The following is an 18033-nucleotide window of genomic DNA, read 5'->3' as shown; positions in this document are numbered from 1 at the left end:
ACCCATGCTCTAGCCCACTGCAAGTATTCAAAATCAGCTCTAAAGAGTCCCCCCAGAACAGATGTGGGATATGTGAGGGGCTGTAGAGGAGAGAAAGGAAAAGCCCTATTGCACAAGCAGACACTCACTTGGATTAATCTTAGATCTCAGCCGTAGTCTCTATAGGTGTCAAATGCCATTGAGAATAATTGTACTAATAATATTGAGTTCCTTTCAAATGTCAGCACAGTGAACAAGAATTGGTTGAATTACATGTAGGTTTTCCAGCGGGAAACAAGCTACATGTAGGTTGTTTCCAGTACATGGAGACAATCAGAAACACCCCCACCTCAGTGTACCCATATCTTCAAAACAAAGTAATGGAAACCTCCACAATGCTTAAACATGTTCAGGCAGTCCAGCGCTATTTTTCTAGAAAAACAGGTGGCAGAACTCACCATGAACACCTCCCTCGTTCTCTTAGAATGGCAATGGTCCCCAGCTGAGAGGTGCTGGAAATGAGTTCCTGTGAGTTCCCTCTGGGGAAAAGAAGCCCTGACACAGTCTATGCTTAAAGCATGGAAAGGAAAAACAGGAAAACAGTCCCCATCCTCACTGATAACCCTGGCTTACAATGCACTATTCTGCCATGCATCCCAAAGCATCCAAGTAAGAATTGGGCAGACCAAAGTCCTACACCACCTAACAGACTTCTACAAGAATGGCAACCTCATACCAGTAAGGGAGAAACAAGATAAGTTAGAGGACACCCTAATGCCTTGGCTCATCCATCACCACCTTAAACAACCTGGCAGCAGCCACTAGGCCACTGACTAACTTTGGAAAGCTCCTCTTGACAGCAGAGGGATACAGCAAAGGAATGGTATCTACAATAGGTGGTACCTAACACCATGGTTAAAATCAGCCCTGAGTGCTCACTGGAAGGACAGATCGTGAAGCTGAGGCTCCAATACTTTGGCCACCTCCTGAGAAGAGAAGACTCCCTGGAGAAGACACTGATGCTGGGAAAGATGGAGGGCACAAGGAGAAGGGGGTGACAGAGGACGAGATGGTTGGATGGTGTTCTTGAAGCTACCAGCATGAGTTTGACCAAACTGCGGGAGGTAGTGGAGGACAGGTGCCTGGCGTGCTCTGGTCCATGGGGTCACGAAGAGTCGGACACGACTAAACGACTAAACAACAACAAAAACACCATGGAGTGGGATGTGGGTGGCGCTGTGGGTAAATCCTCAGCGCCTAGGGCTTGCCGCTCGCATGGTCGGCGGTTCGAATCCCCGCGGTGGGGTGAGCTCCCGTCTTCCGTCCCAGCTCCTGCCCACCTAGCAGTTCGAAAGCACAATTAAGTGCAAGTAGATAAATAGGTACCGCTTTATAGCGGGAAGGTAAACGGTGTTTCCGTGTGCTGCGCTGGTGCCGGCTCGCCAGAGTAGCTTTGTCACGCTGGCCACGTGACCCGGAAGTGTCTCCAGACAGCGCTGGCCCCCGGCCTCTTAAGTGAGATGGGCGCACAACCCTAGAGTCGGACATCACTGGCCTTCGGGCAGGGGTACCTTTACCTTTAACACCATGGAAGCTAGCACTGATGCACCCAGGAACCTCACCTAAATGCTGGAGAAGCTGCATGTAATGCATGAAATATGGAAGATATATTTCAGAATGAGCATGTTTTGAGGTGGAATCCATTTCACGAAGTTCTTTCCACTTTCTTTAAACACAATATTTCTTCTTTATTGCAGCCTATCCTTCAAAACTGCAGCAGTCCGATTTACGATGCTGAGTAAACAGGGTGGCATTTTAAGACATGTTTTTGTAAACTGAGGCATGGGCATTCTTTCTGACCTGACTCTTAGAATAGAGTGACCTTTTTTGTTTTCTGGAGAACAATATATAAAGCTGACAGGTGAAGTAATGCAATGTTTGCTTTGGGAAAAGGATTGTGCTCAGGTGTGGGGTTTTTTAAGCTATCACTCTAGGAGACCCAGTTTTGATAGGGGTGGCATTTCCTTCCAGCTGATGCTCTTCAGCCAGTCAGTCCTTTACATTTAAGGATCTTGTAAAGAAGGCAAGGTGACAGTAGTTTTTCCTAGAAGCATTCGTGGTGGATTGATCCAGTGGTATAATTGTTGCGTTTTTGAAGTGAATTATATTAAGTAAATTCTATCTCTTAGCTATGTGTAATTATTTTGCCTTCTAACTTACAGGAAATCTGATTGTTGTAAAAGGGAAATCTAAAATCTCCTTTTACTTGAAACATTACAACATTCAACATTTTTATTTTTAACTTGGGCATAAACTGGTGTTGCATCAGAAGGCGTCTGGCTGTTTTCTTAATATAGCTCATCAAGTTCTCCGAGGGACACCTAATAAAAAGACGGCTGCGTGATCCTTGTGTGCATCTGGGCTTGATAGTGTGGTACATTGCTGAGACTGAAATAGGCAGGAGGACTGTGCTTTGGAAAGACTAATGAACTGCAGCAGAAAGAAAACAGTGTTGCATGCAATAAATATAGTACAGAATAGAAAATTATGCCTTCATTTCATGCACACAGTATGGCATTCTGGAATTACCAAGTTATGGCTAGATGGGGAAACCAGAATAGGTGACACTATTTCATCACTTTGGCGAAGGGTCATAGGTCAGTGGTAGGGAGTGAATTTTTAATGTAAAAGTTTCCCAGTTCAATCCCTGGCATCCCCAAGCTGGGTAAGTGTACACAACACTTAGCTAGATGGACAAATGCTCTATCTTGGTATAAGATGGGTTCCTGTGTTGCATCTTTGCATCAGTTGTAGAGTTGGAGGCGACCTTGAGGGTCATCTAGATCTGTCTCTGCTGTAAGGCAACCTGTGATCTTTGGATGAAGGGAGGCATATATATAAACTGAACAAACAAAGGGAAGGGGGTGTTAACTATTCAGGGGTCTGCCAAGACCCTTGGCAATTTTTATTTTTTAATATTTATGTTTTATTGGGAAGTTTTCCTTTTTTTGGAAAGTTTTGTGGACACTTTTCAGAATACATTGCAATAAAAATCCAACTAATCTAAACAAATAGAAAAAAGGAAAATACAAAGTCCTCTCTGATAGGACTCTTATCCCACACAGAGAGGTGGCCTCTCCTGGCTCTCACCTGGGAGCTTCCCTTTCTTACCCCAGCCTCTCACCCTTGGAAATCTTCCTTTCGCTGCCTCTCACACAGGGTCCTGCACCAACCATTCATCCGCTTCATCTCCACTTTAACCCAGAGTAGAGGATAAAAGCAAAAGCAAAGCAGGGGGGGGGAATATATTAGAGGGATGAAAAAGAAGGAGGGGATGAAAAAGATAAATGAATGGATGCCTTTTTCTGACTATTTAAAGAAATAGTATGATGAACTCGCTAGCAGGATTCGAGCTATGAGCAACAAAAGTAACTAGATGGTAATATTGTGGTTATGATTTGATAGATAAAAGACAGGGTGCAGCAGAAGAGGAGAAGCAACAACTCCATGGGGAAAGGGGTGGGAAGGCGACAAAAATATGAGAAAAGACAGAAGTGTGTTTTTGTTTTAACTGCATATGTTTAAAAAGTTGAAACTTAATAAGAGATATATATATGGAAGACATTAGCAGAAAATACAGAAGAGGAACTTCCAATTTTCCATCTGCTGTTTGCATAAAATACGATTCTTTGTTGAAAATTTTCGGTGCCAATACAAAGTGAAAGGAAAAAATATAATCACAAAAAGAATTTTTTTTTAAAAAAACTTGAATTTGTAATGCAATACGAAATATAAGTCTATAAGTACTGGAAGCGTGAAATTAATAACAAGGCGATTCTTTTTTCAAGCGGCGCGTGGGCGGCGTGTGGTGGCGAGCTGAGGAACTTCTGGTTTCACACGACCCCTCCGCGCTGATCCGGCCCGGGATGGCAGGCGGGCGGGCAGGCGGGGAGCGGTTCTGGCTGGGGCCGCTGCTCTGGCCGAGACGCGGCGGTGGGGAAAGGGCGAGGGAAAAGCCCCCGTGGCCTCGCTTCCCCCTCGGGCGGCTCCCTCGCCGCCCCCCGGCCTGTGGTCGCGCAGCCAGTTCCCTCCGAAGTTTCATCCGGGGCGCCACGTGATTTCCACGAAGCCCGCCTCGGAAGGCGCCGCCGCCGCCGCAGCAGCCCGGGCGCCCCAGTCAGGCGAGCGCGGGAGCGGGAGCCTGCCTGCCTGCCTCTGCTCTCTTCCCGGCCGGGTTCTGCCCCAGCAAGGCGGCGAGCGGCCGGGGAACCACGCGCGCCTCGCGGTTGCCGGCAGCTGCCGGGATGTCCCTGGCTGGGCTTTCCGCCTAGGCTGAGAGGCAAAGCAAGCCAGGCAGGCAGGCAGGCATTCGTCCGGCGCAGCGCGGCGACGACGACGCTCCACCTCTCCGGGGCTCCCCCGATGCGCTTTGGCCGCCGCCTCCTGCCGGCTGCGCGCACAAGGAGGAGCGCCAGCGCCGCCTCGGCGGGATGTCTCAGGGCGCGCCGGCGGCGAGCACTTTGCGAAGGAGCTCCTCTTCGGAGGGGACGCAGCAGGTAAGCCAGGGAGAGGGACCGAGGCCAGGAAGTGGGCTGGAAAGGGGACGCGGGGGGGAGAAAAGGGTTGCGCCGAGTCGCCCTTGCGCGCTCCTTCCCAGCAGTGGCGGACCTACATGGGGTGGGGGGGCTTGAAGCTTGAGCTGCTATGGGGGCCCCTTCACAACCAGCAACGAGGTCCAACCACGGATCTCTTCTTCTTCCATGGGGTTGCTCCACGGCAGATCACCACAATTTGCGTTTTTTGGGTATCCAAAATTCATAGAATCATCAGAATCTTAAGAGTTGGGAAAGACCTCGAGGATCATCTAGTGCAGGAATCTCAGCTGAAAGCACCCATGACAGGATGGTCATCTAACCTCTGCTTCAAAACCTCCAAGGAAGGAGAGTCCATCACCTCTCGTGGGTGTCTGTTCCACTGACAAACAGCTCTGACTGTCAGAAAGTTTTTCCGAATGTTTAGTCGGAATGGCCTTTCTGGTAACTTTAAGCCATTGCCTCGAGTCCCACCCTCCAGAGAAAGCGAGCATGTTCCCTCTTCCATGTGACAACCGTTAAGATATTTGGAGGTGGCTATCATATCTCCTCTCAGTCTCCTCTTTTCCAGGCTAAACATACCCAGCTCCTCATAAGACTTAGTTTCCAGACCCTTAGCTTAGTTTCCTCTCTAGGGTCTGTTTTTTTCCAAAAAAGGGAAGGGGTTATATTAGCCACAGCCGAACAGCCAGCTTACTGTGCTACTTACTCTCAAACGTCGTTGAAATGTATGCAGCAAAAAAAATATCTATTTGATTTGTGCTACTAGACGCAAAAATTTTAAGCAAAGTGGACTGAAGTCACTTCTGGGGCTCCTCTGGAATTCAAGACCCTAAAGCTTGAGCTTCATTTAGTTTCATAGTAAATCTTCCCCATGCTTCTGAGGGATCAGAAATAAAACCACCGAGCAGGGCTGCAGAGGTTTGGTGCTGCTGTGCAGTCTCAAAAACCAAAATCAGATCAAATAAAAAATATATGGGGGTGGAGGAGCAGGGCAGCCAAAATGACAGAGGTGTGTGTGGAACGGTTTACTTACCAGGAAAGGCTATGGGGTTTTGTCTTTTCCTTGTTTTTATTACATATTTTGTGTTTTTAATCTTGTATTTTTCGGCTGTGAACTGCCCTGAGATCTTCAGGCAAAGGGCAGTTTACGAATTTAATAAATAAACAAAATCTCATGGGGTATGTTTTAGAAGAAATCTGTGAAGCAGGTAAGGTTTGAGGAACAGGTGTGCACAGAAATAATTCTGGGTGAAAGTTTCCTGCATGGCAGATGACGCTCACGACCATTCCAACTCTGCAATTCTATGATTCTAAGGTCTATGACTTATAAGTTACAGGTTGCCAACTTGGATATTCTCAATCTTTATGCGACTGGGACCCCACCCACCCCACCCCACTTGGCACCACTGAAAGGAACCCTGGTGGACTGTGCCTGCCAGGGATCTCCTATGGGACTATACATTTCAGAACAAACTTAGAACAAGCTGCTCTGTTTGTCCATTTGACACTAACAGAGCAAAGGCACGCAGCTTGAATTTCCCCATTGAACAACAGCCCTATCCTTCTGTGGCTACAAGCCATGATTGCCCTGCTCTGCCTCCACAGCTTGGAGGCAGCAGAGCTTCTCAATGCCAGTTGATGGAAACCACCAGAGGGGGGGGGAGGGCTCTTCGCACAGGCATCTGGTTGGCCACTGTGAGAAGAGGATGCTAAGCTTAGATGGGCCTGAATTTAAATTGCGTAACAATAACTAACAGATCAGTGACTGAGAGAGTGAGAAGAAAGAAACTGACTGTTAGGTGGAAGGAGGGAATGAATCAGAGTGGATGGAAAGAGAAAGGAACAGGGAAGGGCAGAAAGGACAATCTCTTTATATAGATAGGCCACATCCTTGTTCACCCTGAAATGCTGATTTTTAAAAGTCTCCAGGGAAGGAGGCGAGAATTACCCATAGACATCAATGGGGAAATTAAACAATCTGATATAACTAGGATCGGGCACAAGCATGTCCATTTCGCCCTTCCCAAAGCAGGGAGTAGAAAACCACATTGGAGTGGAGCATCCTCAGTTAGGGTTGGCATACGGCCACAAGCAGTGTCTGTGCGGAAATCGTCAAAAATGTCCGGGAAAATCCGGACGTATGGCAGCCCATGACAGGAGTGTCGTTTTTGTAGATTTCCCTCAGAAATACGGTAGCTCGAAAACATCCAATTTCCCTGCAATTTTGCAATTAAAAAAACTAAAAGAACTTTTCTGTCTAGATTTTCGCTTTTTGAAATATGGCAACCCTATTCTCGGTGGGCATGGATTTCCATCTATTAGGAGTGGATCTTGGGGTAGGGGGATGGCATGGGGAGTGACTGGAACCCAGAACAAAATTGCACTTCATACTGCAAAATTTTGTTGCAGTACCCACTGCATAATTCTCTAAATCAAAACCCACCAGTGGTCATAAGCGACTCGTTGGTCATGTCTTGCCGGAAGGCAGTGGGTACCGTCAGCTGCACTGTCTTGTGTGTTTTTTAAAAATTGCTTTTCAAAGAGAAGGAGAAGGAGTGGGGGTGGGGGGCAATGGGGGGAGAAGGAGTGAGTTAGATTGGAAATTCGATGCATTCTCAGTGGGGGAACTCCCGCGCACATGCAAAGTGCTTACCATCACAGAAGACAGTGGGAAGCCTCAGCGAGCAGATCATACCCCTAAGGGAAAAGCAGAGAGAAGACCCAGGTCCGCTTCAGTGATTTTGCTGCGACCCAAGCACACCAAAGCCTTCAGGACCCATTAAGCTAGGGCTTGCCGATCAGAAGGTCGGCGGTTCGAATCCCCATGACGGGGTGAGCTCCCATTGCTCGGTCCCTGCTCCTGCCAACCTAGCAGTTCGAAAGCACGTCGTGCAAGTAGATAAATAGGTACCGCTCTGGCAGGAAGGTGAACAGCGTTACCGTGCGCTGCTCTGCTTCGCCAGAAGCGGCTTAGTCATGCTGGCCACATGACCCAGAAGCTGTGTGCCAGCTCCCTCGGCCAGTAAAGCGAGATGAGCACCACAACCCGAGAGTTGTCCGTGACTGGACCTAACAGTCAGGGGTCCCTTTACATTTTTTAAGCACACCAAAGCCTTCCAGGGCCCATTAAGCAGAGCGAAGGGGCCATGCCATGCATCTGAATACCAGCTGCTGGAAACCACCAGAGGGGAGAGTGCTCTTGTGCTCGGGTTGCACTTGTGGGTTTCCAACAGCTCTCTGGTTGGCCACTGTGAGAACAGGATGCTGGACTCAATGGGCCACTGGCTCCTCTTATGTTAAGCTGCAGATGCTACAGCAGCAGCCAATCTACCCTCCATTCCCATTTTTGCAAACAGCAGGTGTTTCTTTACCAGTGCACCTTTTAAAAAAATTTAAAAAATAGCGCACACACCAGGAAGTGTGCAAGAACAAAGGTTAGTGGCGTATTTCACAATGGTCAAAATGAAGAGTTGTGAATTGGGAAAGGGATTTGAATTAAGAAATAAACAAGGTTCTAGTCCATCTAGCCCCCAATGCTCCGGTGATTCTTCCTTCTTTTCGTGTTCTTAGGTTAGTCCTTCACCTTTTTGTGTCCACATTCCCATCTCCCTCCACTCCCAATTAATGTTTACATGTTGTAGTTGAGTGTGTGTGTGTGTGTGTGTGTGTGTGTGTGTGTGTGTGTGTAGGTTTTGCACAAGACTCCTCTTACACAAGCCTCTGTATTAAAATTTAAGAAATATAAAGGTTTAGTTATGTTCGGCAAACATACCCCCAGCATTCAGAAGTTGGAAGTAGGCATGTTTGGAAATGTGTCGGCAACTGAAGCGCAGTTTTAATTTTATTCTTAATACTGCTGTTTTGCAGAAGAGCAGTTTAAAAATAATAATAATATGATTTCTCTACCTTCAGTCACAGTTGGTCGAAATAGGCATGATACATCCTTTCCTTTTGGCTGATGGAAACAGAATGGCTAGGCTGTGCTCAGGCAAGGAGCAAATGACAGCAGAGGGTGCAACAATAGATTGCATGTTGTTGTCGTTTAGTCGTGTCCGACTCTTCGTGACCCCATGGACCAGAGCACACCAGGCACTCCTGTCTTCCACTGCCTCCTGCAGTTTGGTCAAACTCATGCTGGTAGCTTCGAGAACACTGTCCAGCATTCTCGTCCTCTGTCGTCCCCTTCTCCTTGTGCCCTCCATCTTTCCCAACATCAGTGTCTTTTCCAGGGAGTCTTCTCTTCTCATGAGGTGGCCAAAGTATTGGAGCCTCAGCTTCACGATCTGTCCTTCCAGGGAGCACTCAGGGCTGATTTCCCTAAGAATGGAGAGGTTTGATCTTCTTGCAGTCCATGGGACTCTCAAGAGTCTCCTCCAGCACCACACTGCAAAACTTCACTACACACAAACCCACACACCTACACAATGTGCTTCATTGCATCCACAGTCAGTGCATGTGATTTTATACTGGATACTTCTACAAACTGGATTAGCCATGGATTGGAAAAATCTTAATTAACTCAGGGGGGGGGGCAAATTAACTGGCTGCCGGTTGGTTGGTTGGTTGGTTGGTTGGTTGGTTGGATGAATGATGTGGACGCTGCAGGGTGGGGGTGGGGAATGGAGACACAAGGAGCTTCAAATCCACATTAAACTCCTTTGTAGGTGAACCCTAACTAAGACATCTGATTTTGTTGGCCAGGGTCATGAAGACGATGAAAGGAAAGTACGACGGAGAGAGAAGAACAGAGTTGCGGCCCAGAGGAGCAGAAAGAAACAAACACAGAAAGCAGATAAACTCCACGAGGTGAACATTGCTGTGGATCCCTGAGGGAGGGAAGAGCAGTAATATCACTCCCGAGTGCAAATGAAGGCCCTCTTCATACTTGTTTAAGGGCTGAACAAAATGGCAGCATTTGTCAGGGCTGGGGAACTTGGCTTGTTGTTGAGCAGCTGTAAAGTAGCAAAGGGGAGTGTGTGTTTTGTAGCGGAAAAGCAGCTGGTGGGAGGGGGTACTTAACCCTTTCTCTGCCTACTGGTACTACAGTCCTCCCACCCCACGCTGCTGCTTTTTCCTTGGATGCAGCAAACATGAGTCTGGAAGAGAAGCAGCTGGGGGGAGGTGTTGTATGGAGAAGGAACAGGCAGGGGAATCACTTGCCTTGCAGTATCTGAAGGGCTGTCAATCTGAAGAGAGAGCCGATGTGTTCTCTGTTACTTGCAAGGGTGGCACTAGAACTGATGGGTGGAAATTGCAGGGAAGCGGATTTTGGCTTCAACATTTAGGTGAGACATCCAAATGGTTACGGGTTGTTTGACAGTGGAACAGCTGGCCTTGGGAGGGGTTGGGTTCTCCTTTGCTGGTGGTAGTGTAGCAGAGGTTGTAGACAACCATCTGTCAGGGAGGCAGCAATTGCATCCTGCACTATAGATCCTGCTTTGAGCAACAGATTGGATGACCTACAAGGTTCCTTCCAGTTCTATGATTCTATGATGTTCACATGCAAACGCCTGTGGAATTAATGGTCTCCTTCTGCCATTTTGCATCTGTTCATTCACTACCCTGTTAGCAGTTTGGTGATGTGGCAAACACTGCCTTGCGTGACTGGAGTGGATGACGTTTTTAAATTATTATAAATGATCATACATAAATACATCATTTTATTTGTATGCCATATTTCTAGTGTTCAAACCATTACATAATTGCAAATATAATCAAAATGGTCATAAACAATACTGTAAATGAAACACATTAAAAGTACAGAACTAAACTGAACAACTTCCACATTAAATCACAACAAGATTGAAGAGTAAAGATACAAAAATTAATATCAGTAGCAGCAACAACCTCTCACTCTTCTCCCCGCAACAAAACAATACCCTAGCCCAAGAGTCTGTTCAGCAGCCTCAGCTTTTGTAGCTGGAGTCAGTCAGGGCCCCAGCATCCCAGCCAGGTGGGAAAAGGCCTGCAAGGCAGGGAGCAGGTCTTCCACGACTCACAGCCAAGATGGTCTCTGGTCTCTTCAGCAGCTTCAGCTTCTGCAGCTGGAGTCAGTCAGTCAATCCTGTGACCAGGCAGTCCATGATGTGATGTGCAATGTCTGTCATATGTTATCCCAGAGTGGCCAACCAGGTGCCTATGGGAAACCCAGATGCAGGGCATGAGTGCAGAAACCCTCTTCCATTTTTGTTCCCCAGCAGCTGGCATTCAGAGGCAAGCTGCCTCTCATCTTGGAGGTAGCATTTAGCCGTTGCCAGTTTTCCTGAAGGAGCTCAGCTTTGGTGTGTCAGAAAACCTCAGGCCCATCTATTTCTGCATTCTGTTTCTGACAGGGAGGCTAGCAGGATGCTGAGAAGGCAAGGTGCAGTGGAGCTGAACAACCCCAGTTGTTTGAAGAGGGCATTGGTGATCAGTGGTAGACTGCCTCTGATCACAGCTGTTCCATGCTTCACCCTTGAGGCTCCTAGGTGGTTCTTTCCTCTGCAAACACATTTTCAAGGATGCTTAACCTCATGGTTCTCAATGCAGCCTGGGGCAGTGAATTCTGCATAATAATTACAAACCACATGAAGTACAGTTTTGACTGGCCTGCATCTTACACACCCTGCCAGGTTCAGAAGATCCTGGAGCATGTCATGTTTTGAGTCAGAATCGGTGGGTTTTTCACTATTCACTCTCTCTGCAATGTTCATGATATTAGAAGTCTGTGCCACAGCCCTTCTTGCTGTTGCTTGTCTTTCAGGGCTATAAAGCCCCAATTGCCAAAGGCTTTTCCTTTGCTCTTTTCTATGTGTCTTCTATGTAACAAGTATAGCAGAAGAAGACAGGGCTCCTACACTTTAACTGGTGTACAGAAAAGGAGCTTTCAACAGGTGTAGCTTGTGTGGAAACTATTTTTTACCAGAGTCATGGCAGTTCTCCAACATAAATTTTTTTTTGCAGGCCACTAACTGGCGTGAGAGTGGCCCCTCAGGAGACCATTTAGTAAATCCTTTGTTATTCTACAAATCAAAACATAGATTTCAGATTTTAATAACATTTCTCCTTCAGTGTTGGTATTGTTGTCAAAATTATTGCTTTGGTATGAAAATATCCCTTTATCTAGTAACATAAAGGGGAATAATAATAATAATAATAATAATCCCACACTTTATCATAAGATCTCAGAGCAGTTCACAGAATAAAATACAGGATAGAAACATGTAAATAATTAAACAAAGCAGCAAAACAATAACCACCCCCCTTCTCACAGACAACATTTAAAAGGCTGTAGGATATAAATCAGCCAATGGCCTGGTTGAAGAGGAATGTTTTTGCCTGGGGCCTAAAAATATATAATGAAGGTGCCAAGTGAACCTCTCTGGGGAGAGCATTCCACAGACGGGGAGCCACTGCAGAAAAGGCCCAGTCTTGTGTTGCCACTAGGCCTGGGTGATATATCAATATATCGCCCAGGACCGGTATGTGGAGCAGACTGCAATGTCCGCTTCACTCAGTGATATATCGCTGGTGAAACCGCCACCGCTCCTGAGTCCCTCTGCTGTGACTTCCTCCGGTGAGCGTTACTAGCAGAGGGACTCAGGAGCAGTGGCGGTTTCACCAGCGATATATCACTGAGTGAAACCGCCATCCCACTCTGCCCTCATACTGCGCAGAGGAAGAAAACAGCTGCATCGGTGAGGCGCCAATGCAGCTTGCGCCTCTCTCTGCATCTTTAAATTGCTTGGCTGAAGAGTGTGTGGTTGCCACTCCCCTCAGCCGAGCAGTTGAAGGATCCCCCAGCCCAGCGCTGGCTCCTGCGCAAGTTGGAGGGGAGGACCAGGGATGGCTGTTCTGCGATTGGGGAGCCCTCCCACACCCCAGCTGAGCCAGACAAACAAGCTGCGTTGTCCCAGCCTGCTAGGCACTGGGGTGAAACCGCCTCAGCTTCCGCAGTGAGAGCTGCGACAAATTCTCCCGGCGCCTCGCAGGCTGAGGCCAATGCAGCTTGTTTTTTCAACATCACAGTATATCGCCAGACCACGATGTTTGACTGGTGATATACCGCGATGTTGAAAAGCTGATATTGCCCAGCCCTAGATGCTACCCTTTGGACTTCACGTGGAGGAGGCACGCAGAAAAGGGCCTCAGATGATGAACGCAGAGTCTGGGATGGTTTATATGGGAAGAGGTGGTCCTTGAGGTACTGCGGTCATCATCAGTTTAAGGCTGCATCAGTACTGTACAGTGGTACCTCGGGTTAAGAACTTAATTTGTGCTGGAGGTCTGTTCTTAACCTGAAACTGTTCTTAACCTGAAGCACCACTTTAGCTAATGGGGGCTGCCTCACTGCTGCTGTGCGATTTCTGTTCTTATCCTGAAGCAAAGTTCTTAACCTGAGGTACTGTTTCTGGGTTGGTGGAGTCTGTAACCTGAAGCCTCTGTAACCTGAAGTGTCTGTAACCCGAGGTACCACTATATTATGAAAATCACAGAGACTAGTCAATAAGCTGTCCCTGATCAAAGCGGTCCCAATCTCCTTTATCAGAAAAAATCAATCAATCAAATGTCAGGCCAAGAACATATATTCTTCATTGTTCTACAAACTTCCTGCAGACTACCTGAATGGTCTGTCGTTTGAGAGCCCCTGGCTAGGACCATGTTGCAACTTTAAAGTAGTAGTTTCTTTAGTCTCGCATTCCCCTGGAATACATTTCTGCATTCCTTTTAACTCTCCTTTCCCTTTCACTCCTGTAACTAATTACTGTAAAGCTGATTTTCTTTAGAAGAGAGGCTCAAAACTGGAATAAGAAGGGTGTTGGCCAAGACTGTGCACAATGAGGTCATAACAACTACTGTGAGTTTTATCATTTGGTGCTTCAAAGCTTTCTTATGAGCAGTCCTGAATGCATTTTAGGAAATTAGGGGGGAGAAGCAGAGAGATTAATGTGACATTTCCATAGAAGAGAGCAAATTATTCATCCCCTCCATGTGTGGTACGTGGCACGCTTCAAGCAGGTAATGAACTTAGTGACCATAGCAGCTGTTCCGGGCAACTGCTTCTATCTACTTTTCTTTTTTAAGGTGTATTGCTATAATTTCTCCTAGCCACATTCAAATCAGGGGGGGAACCAGCAACCTGCTGTACATTTTGCATTGGTGCCTAAGCCACCTCTCTTTTCCCCACCTGCACTTAAAAAATAATAATTTTAAAAGCAGCTTTGCGTCTATGTTTCATTTGACAATCACACCGATAAAGAAAGCAGATAATGTTTGATAAAGGAGCAGAGAGGATGGGAGACTACAGGAAGTGCAGATTATTAAGATTGTTTCATTTTAAAAATGGAAGCTGTGATGATCCAGGAAAGGGTTTGCAAATGATGTGGGTTTTGTGGAAGGATTTGAAAGAGGAGAGTGATATGTGCAGAGCTCACCAGGGGGCTTAATAAACTTTCCTGCCTCCTGATTTTCACCTGTTCTTTTAAAAAACAACAACACAAAAACTGACAGATCACAAGATATGGATATTTGGTTGTGTTACGAGTGTTTCTTTATTTCCAGTTGGTTCCTCTCCTCATAATAGACATGTTTGTGTGCGTCAGTTTCTGATGGCAGCAGATGCAAGTAACTGCTAGGTTTTCAGAACATGGGAGGACAGCAATTGTTGCCTTTCCCCCGCCAGCAGCTGAAAGGGAAGGGTCATAGCTCAGTGAGAGAACATCTGCTTTTGCATACAGAAGGTCCCAGCTATCACTAGGTACTGTAGGGCATGTTCTGAACACCTGGAGTGCTGCTGTCCACCAGTGTAGGGAACACTGAACTAGATGAGCCAGTGGTTTGATTTGGGGGGGTGTTCCCATTACTTAGTGCACAACGAAGTTGTATTTTGCGTTGTGCGTCTGTGTTTGTTTCACAGCTCTTCCCCTGGCTGTTCACATCAGCACAGCTTCATCAGTGTCAGATTCGTTTCTATTTGTGAATGTACCGGGGTCATTGACTGGGGGGGGGAGGAATGTCTTCTCCCCATGCAGAGGTGTTCATACCTTGTCTAGAGGTGAAGTAGAAACATCTTAATTGGTGTGCGGCTAATTTGAGAAACAGTGCATCAAGCAGTATTATTTTATAAGAGGGGACAGGAACTCAACACTAATGTCTCATAACAAATGCAACTGATCTGTAGAAAAGACTGTACAACTTGAAAAAAGAGGCAAGGCGTGTACTTTTGTAAACCAAGAAAATCTATAAAAATAAAAATAAGAGAGGACAGGATCCATATGTGTTTTGATGGCTCTCATGTGTGGATGTGAATTAAAAACCCGGCACTGGAAATACAGTGTGTTCACAGCTATTTTCACAAGACTATTGTAATATGGACAGATTTAGGGGGGCTGTGTTTCTTGCTTGCAGAGGACAGGCCTCCGTTTGAAGGTGTCCTCTGTCTTAAAGGGCTGCTGCCTGGTCCTAGTCCAGTTTCAAGAGAAGAAGGGAGAGCAGGAAGGACCTTGAAGTTGCACGTCAACAGTTAGCGGCATCTGGGCCGCAGATTGTGCAGGCTCATCTACATGTATAAATTAGCACATGTACATTTTAATGCAAATCAGTGCCTTCATGCGTCTTCTCTTGCTTGGGTGGTAGATTCCCACTGTATCGTCATTTCTCTGTCATGGCTAATAGTTTGGGGATAGGTCTGCCTGCCATGAATGTGTCTATCCCCTCTGAGCTACCACAAAGGGCCAACGCCTCTGATATGCAAACAGTAGATTTGCATTGGTGAAGGCCGCAGTAATTGAGGGCTGCGTACACACTAATCTTGTTCATAGCACAAAAAAATGTAGTTTTTCTCAGTCGGGAATTATTCATGCTCATCCTCAACATGGTGGCTTCTGTCAAGATTGATTCTAAATCCTGCCATTTCCACAACTTTTCCTGTTTACATATACCGTATCCCAGGGGAACGAAGAAGGAAATGGTCATTGTGACTGCCCACCCACTCATTTATTGTCATTATCGTCTACATCTGTTTTTAAATAGGTACAGTGGTACATCGGGTTAAGAACTTAATTTGTTCCGGAGGTCTGTTCTTAACCTAAAACTGTCCTTAACCTGAGGTACCACTTGAGCTAATGGGGCCTCCCACTGCTGCTGCGCGATTTGTGTTCTCATCCTGAAGCAAAGTTCTTAACCCGAGGTACAATTTCTGGGTTAGTGGAGTCTGTAACCTGAAGCGTATGTAACCCGAGGTACCACTGTACATAGCAATCGTTCCAAAATGGGCTTTATTTTCAGAACAGGTTTCTCAAGAAGCACTTTTTGTAGGGCCAAAAATATGCACTAGGTTATGTGTGGACTTTGTAGGGAAAGCAAGAACTCATTCTCCATTGGTTGCTGCATAAAATGTCATAATATGTGTGCAGCCAGAATCTGAGGTCTGGACCCAGATGTCGTGAAGCTTACTCTGTTGCCTCAAGGTGCAGTCATTTACATATCAAACTTGCCTTACCCCATAAATTACTGTCAGTGGCTACTTACCAGTATGCTTCTGACTGCAAGTTGTTGGAAACCATAGGAGGGAAAAGTGCTGTTGTGTTCAGATGCTGCTTACATGCTTCTCATAGGCATGTAATTGGCCACTGGGAATAGGATGCTGGACTAGATTGGCCATTGACCTGATCCAGCAGACTTTAAAAATGTTCTTAAACTAACAAAGCTGATAGCTGATAGTGATACCAAGTTTGCTTTTATCTGATTTCTTCCCCTTGCCCTGTTTTTATTTACTTTGCAATGAGGAAATAGCGAAGTGGGGGAAATGTGCCTGGCAGTGGCTGGCTGGGTTGCATGCTTAACTCATGTGATAATCCGTTTCAGGAATACGAGTGCCTTGAGCAAGAGAATATCTCCCTGAAAAAAGAAATTGGAAAGCTGACCGACGAAATGAAACACTTGAGCGAAGTCTTGAGGAACCACGAAAAAGTCTGCCCTCTGTTACACTGCTCTTTAAACTTTGGCTTGATTCCGAGACACGATGTCCTCAGTGGCCCCTTGCCAAGATGAGGAGGCCACCTTCAGAGGATCTGCAAGTTCTACTGATATGAGAGAGTTTTTGAGAGACTCTTTCTTTTCCACCATGCTTCATGGACGTGACAAGCACTCTTGCAACTTGCGACTGGTTTCCCACCGCGAAAGTCTAGTAAATAATCAGGATACTGTCTTGAGGATGGAAAACATGGATGGGCTGCAGCCTTGTGGGAAAATCTTTGGACAAAGTGGTCTGTGTGTGTGTGTGTGCGTGATTCCACTGTGTGCTGTTTGTCCAGCAAGGAATCTGAAATGTGGCCTTGAATGCAAATAACGTCATCACATTTATTTTTAAAGACACAACTTTCTTGTCCTCATTGTTGCTAAGAAATGTGCTGGCGATGATGAGGAAAGGGGAAGAGCCTGTTCTGGAGCTTGAAACCAAAAGGGATAGTGGGCACATCCTGGAGCCAAGGATTGCCACTTCTGCATCTCTTGCCTACCTACCAGATTCTTTGTTCCCTCTGTGCCTTGGGCTTCTCCTCTTCTACTCTCTGTCAAGTTCTGTGAAAATCCAAACATTGCATGTATACTTTTTGGGCTTGTTGTAGTCATACATAAATTCAGTGATACAAATGCAGCCATCTTCCCTGGTGATTGGGTAGCCCACATCCTAGGCCTTTTTTCTCCTTCTTTTTGGAGGCGGTGGGGGCAGCGGAGGTTCCCAGCTTTCAGGAGAGGCCTGAGGAAAGCATGCAGAGGATGGCAGAGGGAAGAAGAGAGGAAGATTCCCCTCTCTTGAGCAGTACCCTGGGCTTTCTTGACTGTGAAGCACACCATGAATTTAAAGCACATGAGCTCCTCCAAAGATTCCTAGGAACTCTAGTTTACTGTAGCTCCATGAGGGGCTAACTATGGCTCCTAGGATGCTCCGGGGAAAGCCACATGCTTTAAATGTATGGCATGTATGTTCTTTCATTCCTTTAGAAAGTACCAAATAATGAGCCTATAGTTTGGCTACGTTGTTGAACTGTGCCTCCAGCATTGATACCCTTTTATTTCCTCCTTCTTTTGAACCCCATTCTACAGAGAACATATTGACGCCCCCCTTTTATTTGCACTGTTCTTCATCTTCATGAGCCCCTTCCATGCCACCCCCACCCCATAAGGGGGAAAAATCATTTATCTGGATGGCGAATTTCCTGCTTTATTATGGATCAGAGCCAAAGTTTAAAGCTAATCACATTTTCGGCATGTTTGCTGAATGACTCCGAGACCTGCATGAAAATATCTGTTTCCCCTTCCTTTGTGGAGGGTGAATGTGCATCACCACTCATGAAAACCACAAATCCTTGCTGAGTTTCGTTTCAGGAACACAGTTTCACCATTTTCTGCCCATGTTCATAGGACTGGGAACATGCGAAGCTGTCTTGTACTGAGATGGACCACTGAGCCATCTAGCTCA

The 18033-nt window shown here is 46.4% G+C and overlaps 1 protein-coding gene across 1 annotated transcript; it reads left to right on the top strand.

Moving 5' to 3' along the window:
- The first annotated feature begins 4165 nt into the window (after positions 1-4165).
- BATF3 (basic leucine zipper ATF-like transcription factor 3) lies at positions 4166-17208 on the top strand. The gene is made up of 3 exons (XM_028724694.2): positions 4166-4535; positions 9276-9380; positions 16419-17208. The coding sequence occupies exons 1-3, from the start codon at positions 4470-4472 to the stop codon at positions 16602-16604; spliced, it is 357 nt and encodes a 118-aa protein (XP_028580527.2). The 5' UTR covers positions 4166-4469; the 3' UTR covers positions 16605-17208.
- Positions 17209-18033: the final 825 nt, after the last annotated feature.

This window comes from Podarcis muralis, chromosome 3, assembly GCF_964188315.1.
Source record: "Podarcis muralis chromosome 3, rPodMur119.hap1.1, whole genome shotgun sequence".
NCBI lineage: Eukaryota > Metazoa > Chordata > Lepidosauria > Squamata > Lacertidae > Podarcis > Podarcis muralis.
This window is presented reverse-complemented; position numbering and strand designations above follow the sequence as displayed.

What these genes read in the sequence shown, in the direction of transcription:
- BATF3 (XM_028724694.2), top strand. Translation starts at nt 4,470, where the DNA reads ATGTCTCAGGGCGCGCCGGCGGCGAGCACTTTGCGAAGGAGCTCCTCT. An exon ending in CTTCGGAGGGGACGCAGCAG is followed by an intron (nt 4,536 to 9,275) that starts GTAAGCCAGGGA and finishes TTTGTTGGCCAG; the next exon opens with GGTCATGAAGACGATGAAAG. An exon ending in AAGCAGATAAACTCCACGAG is followed by an intron (nt 9,381 to 16,418) that starts GTGAACATTGCT and finishes AATCCGTTTCAG; the next exon opens with GAATACGAGTGCCTTGAGCA.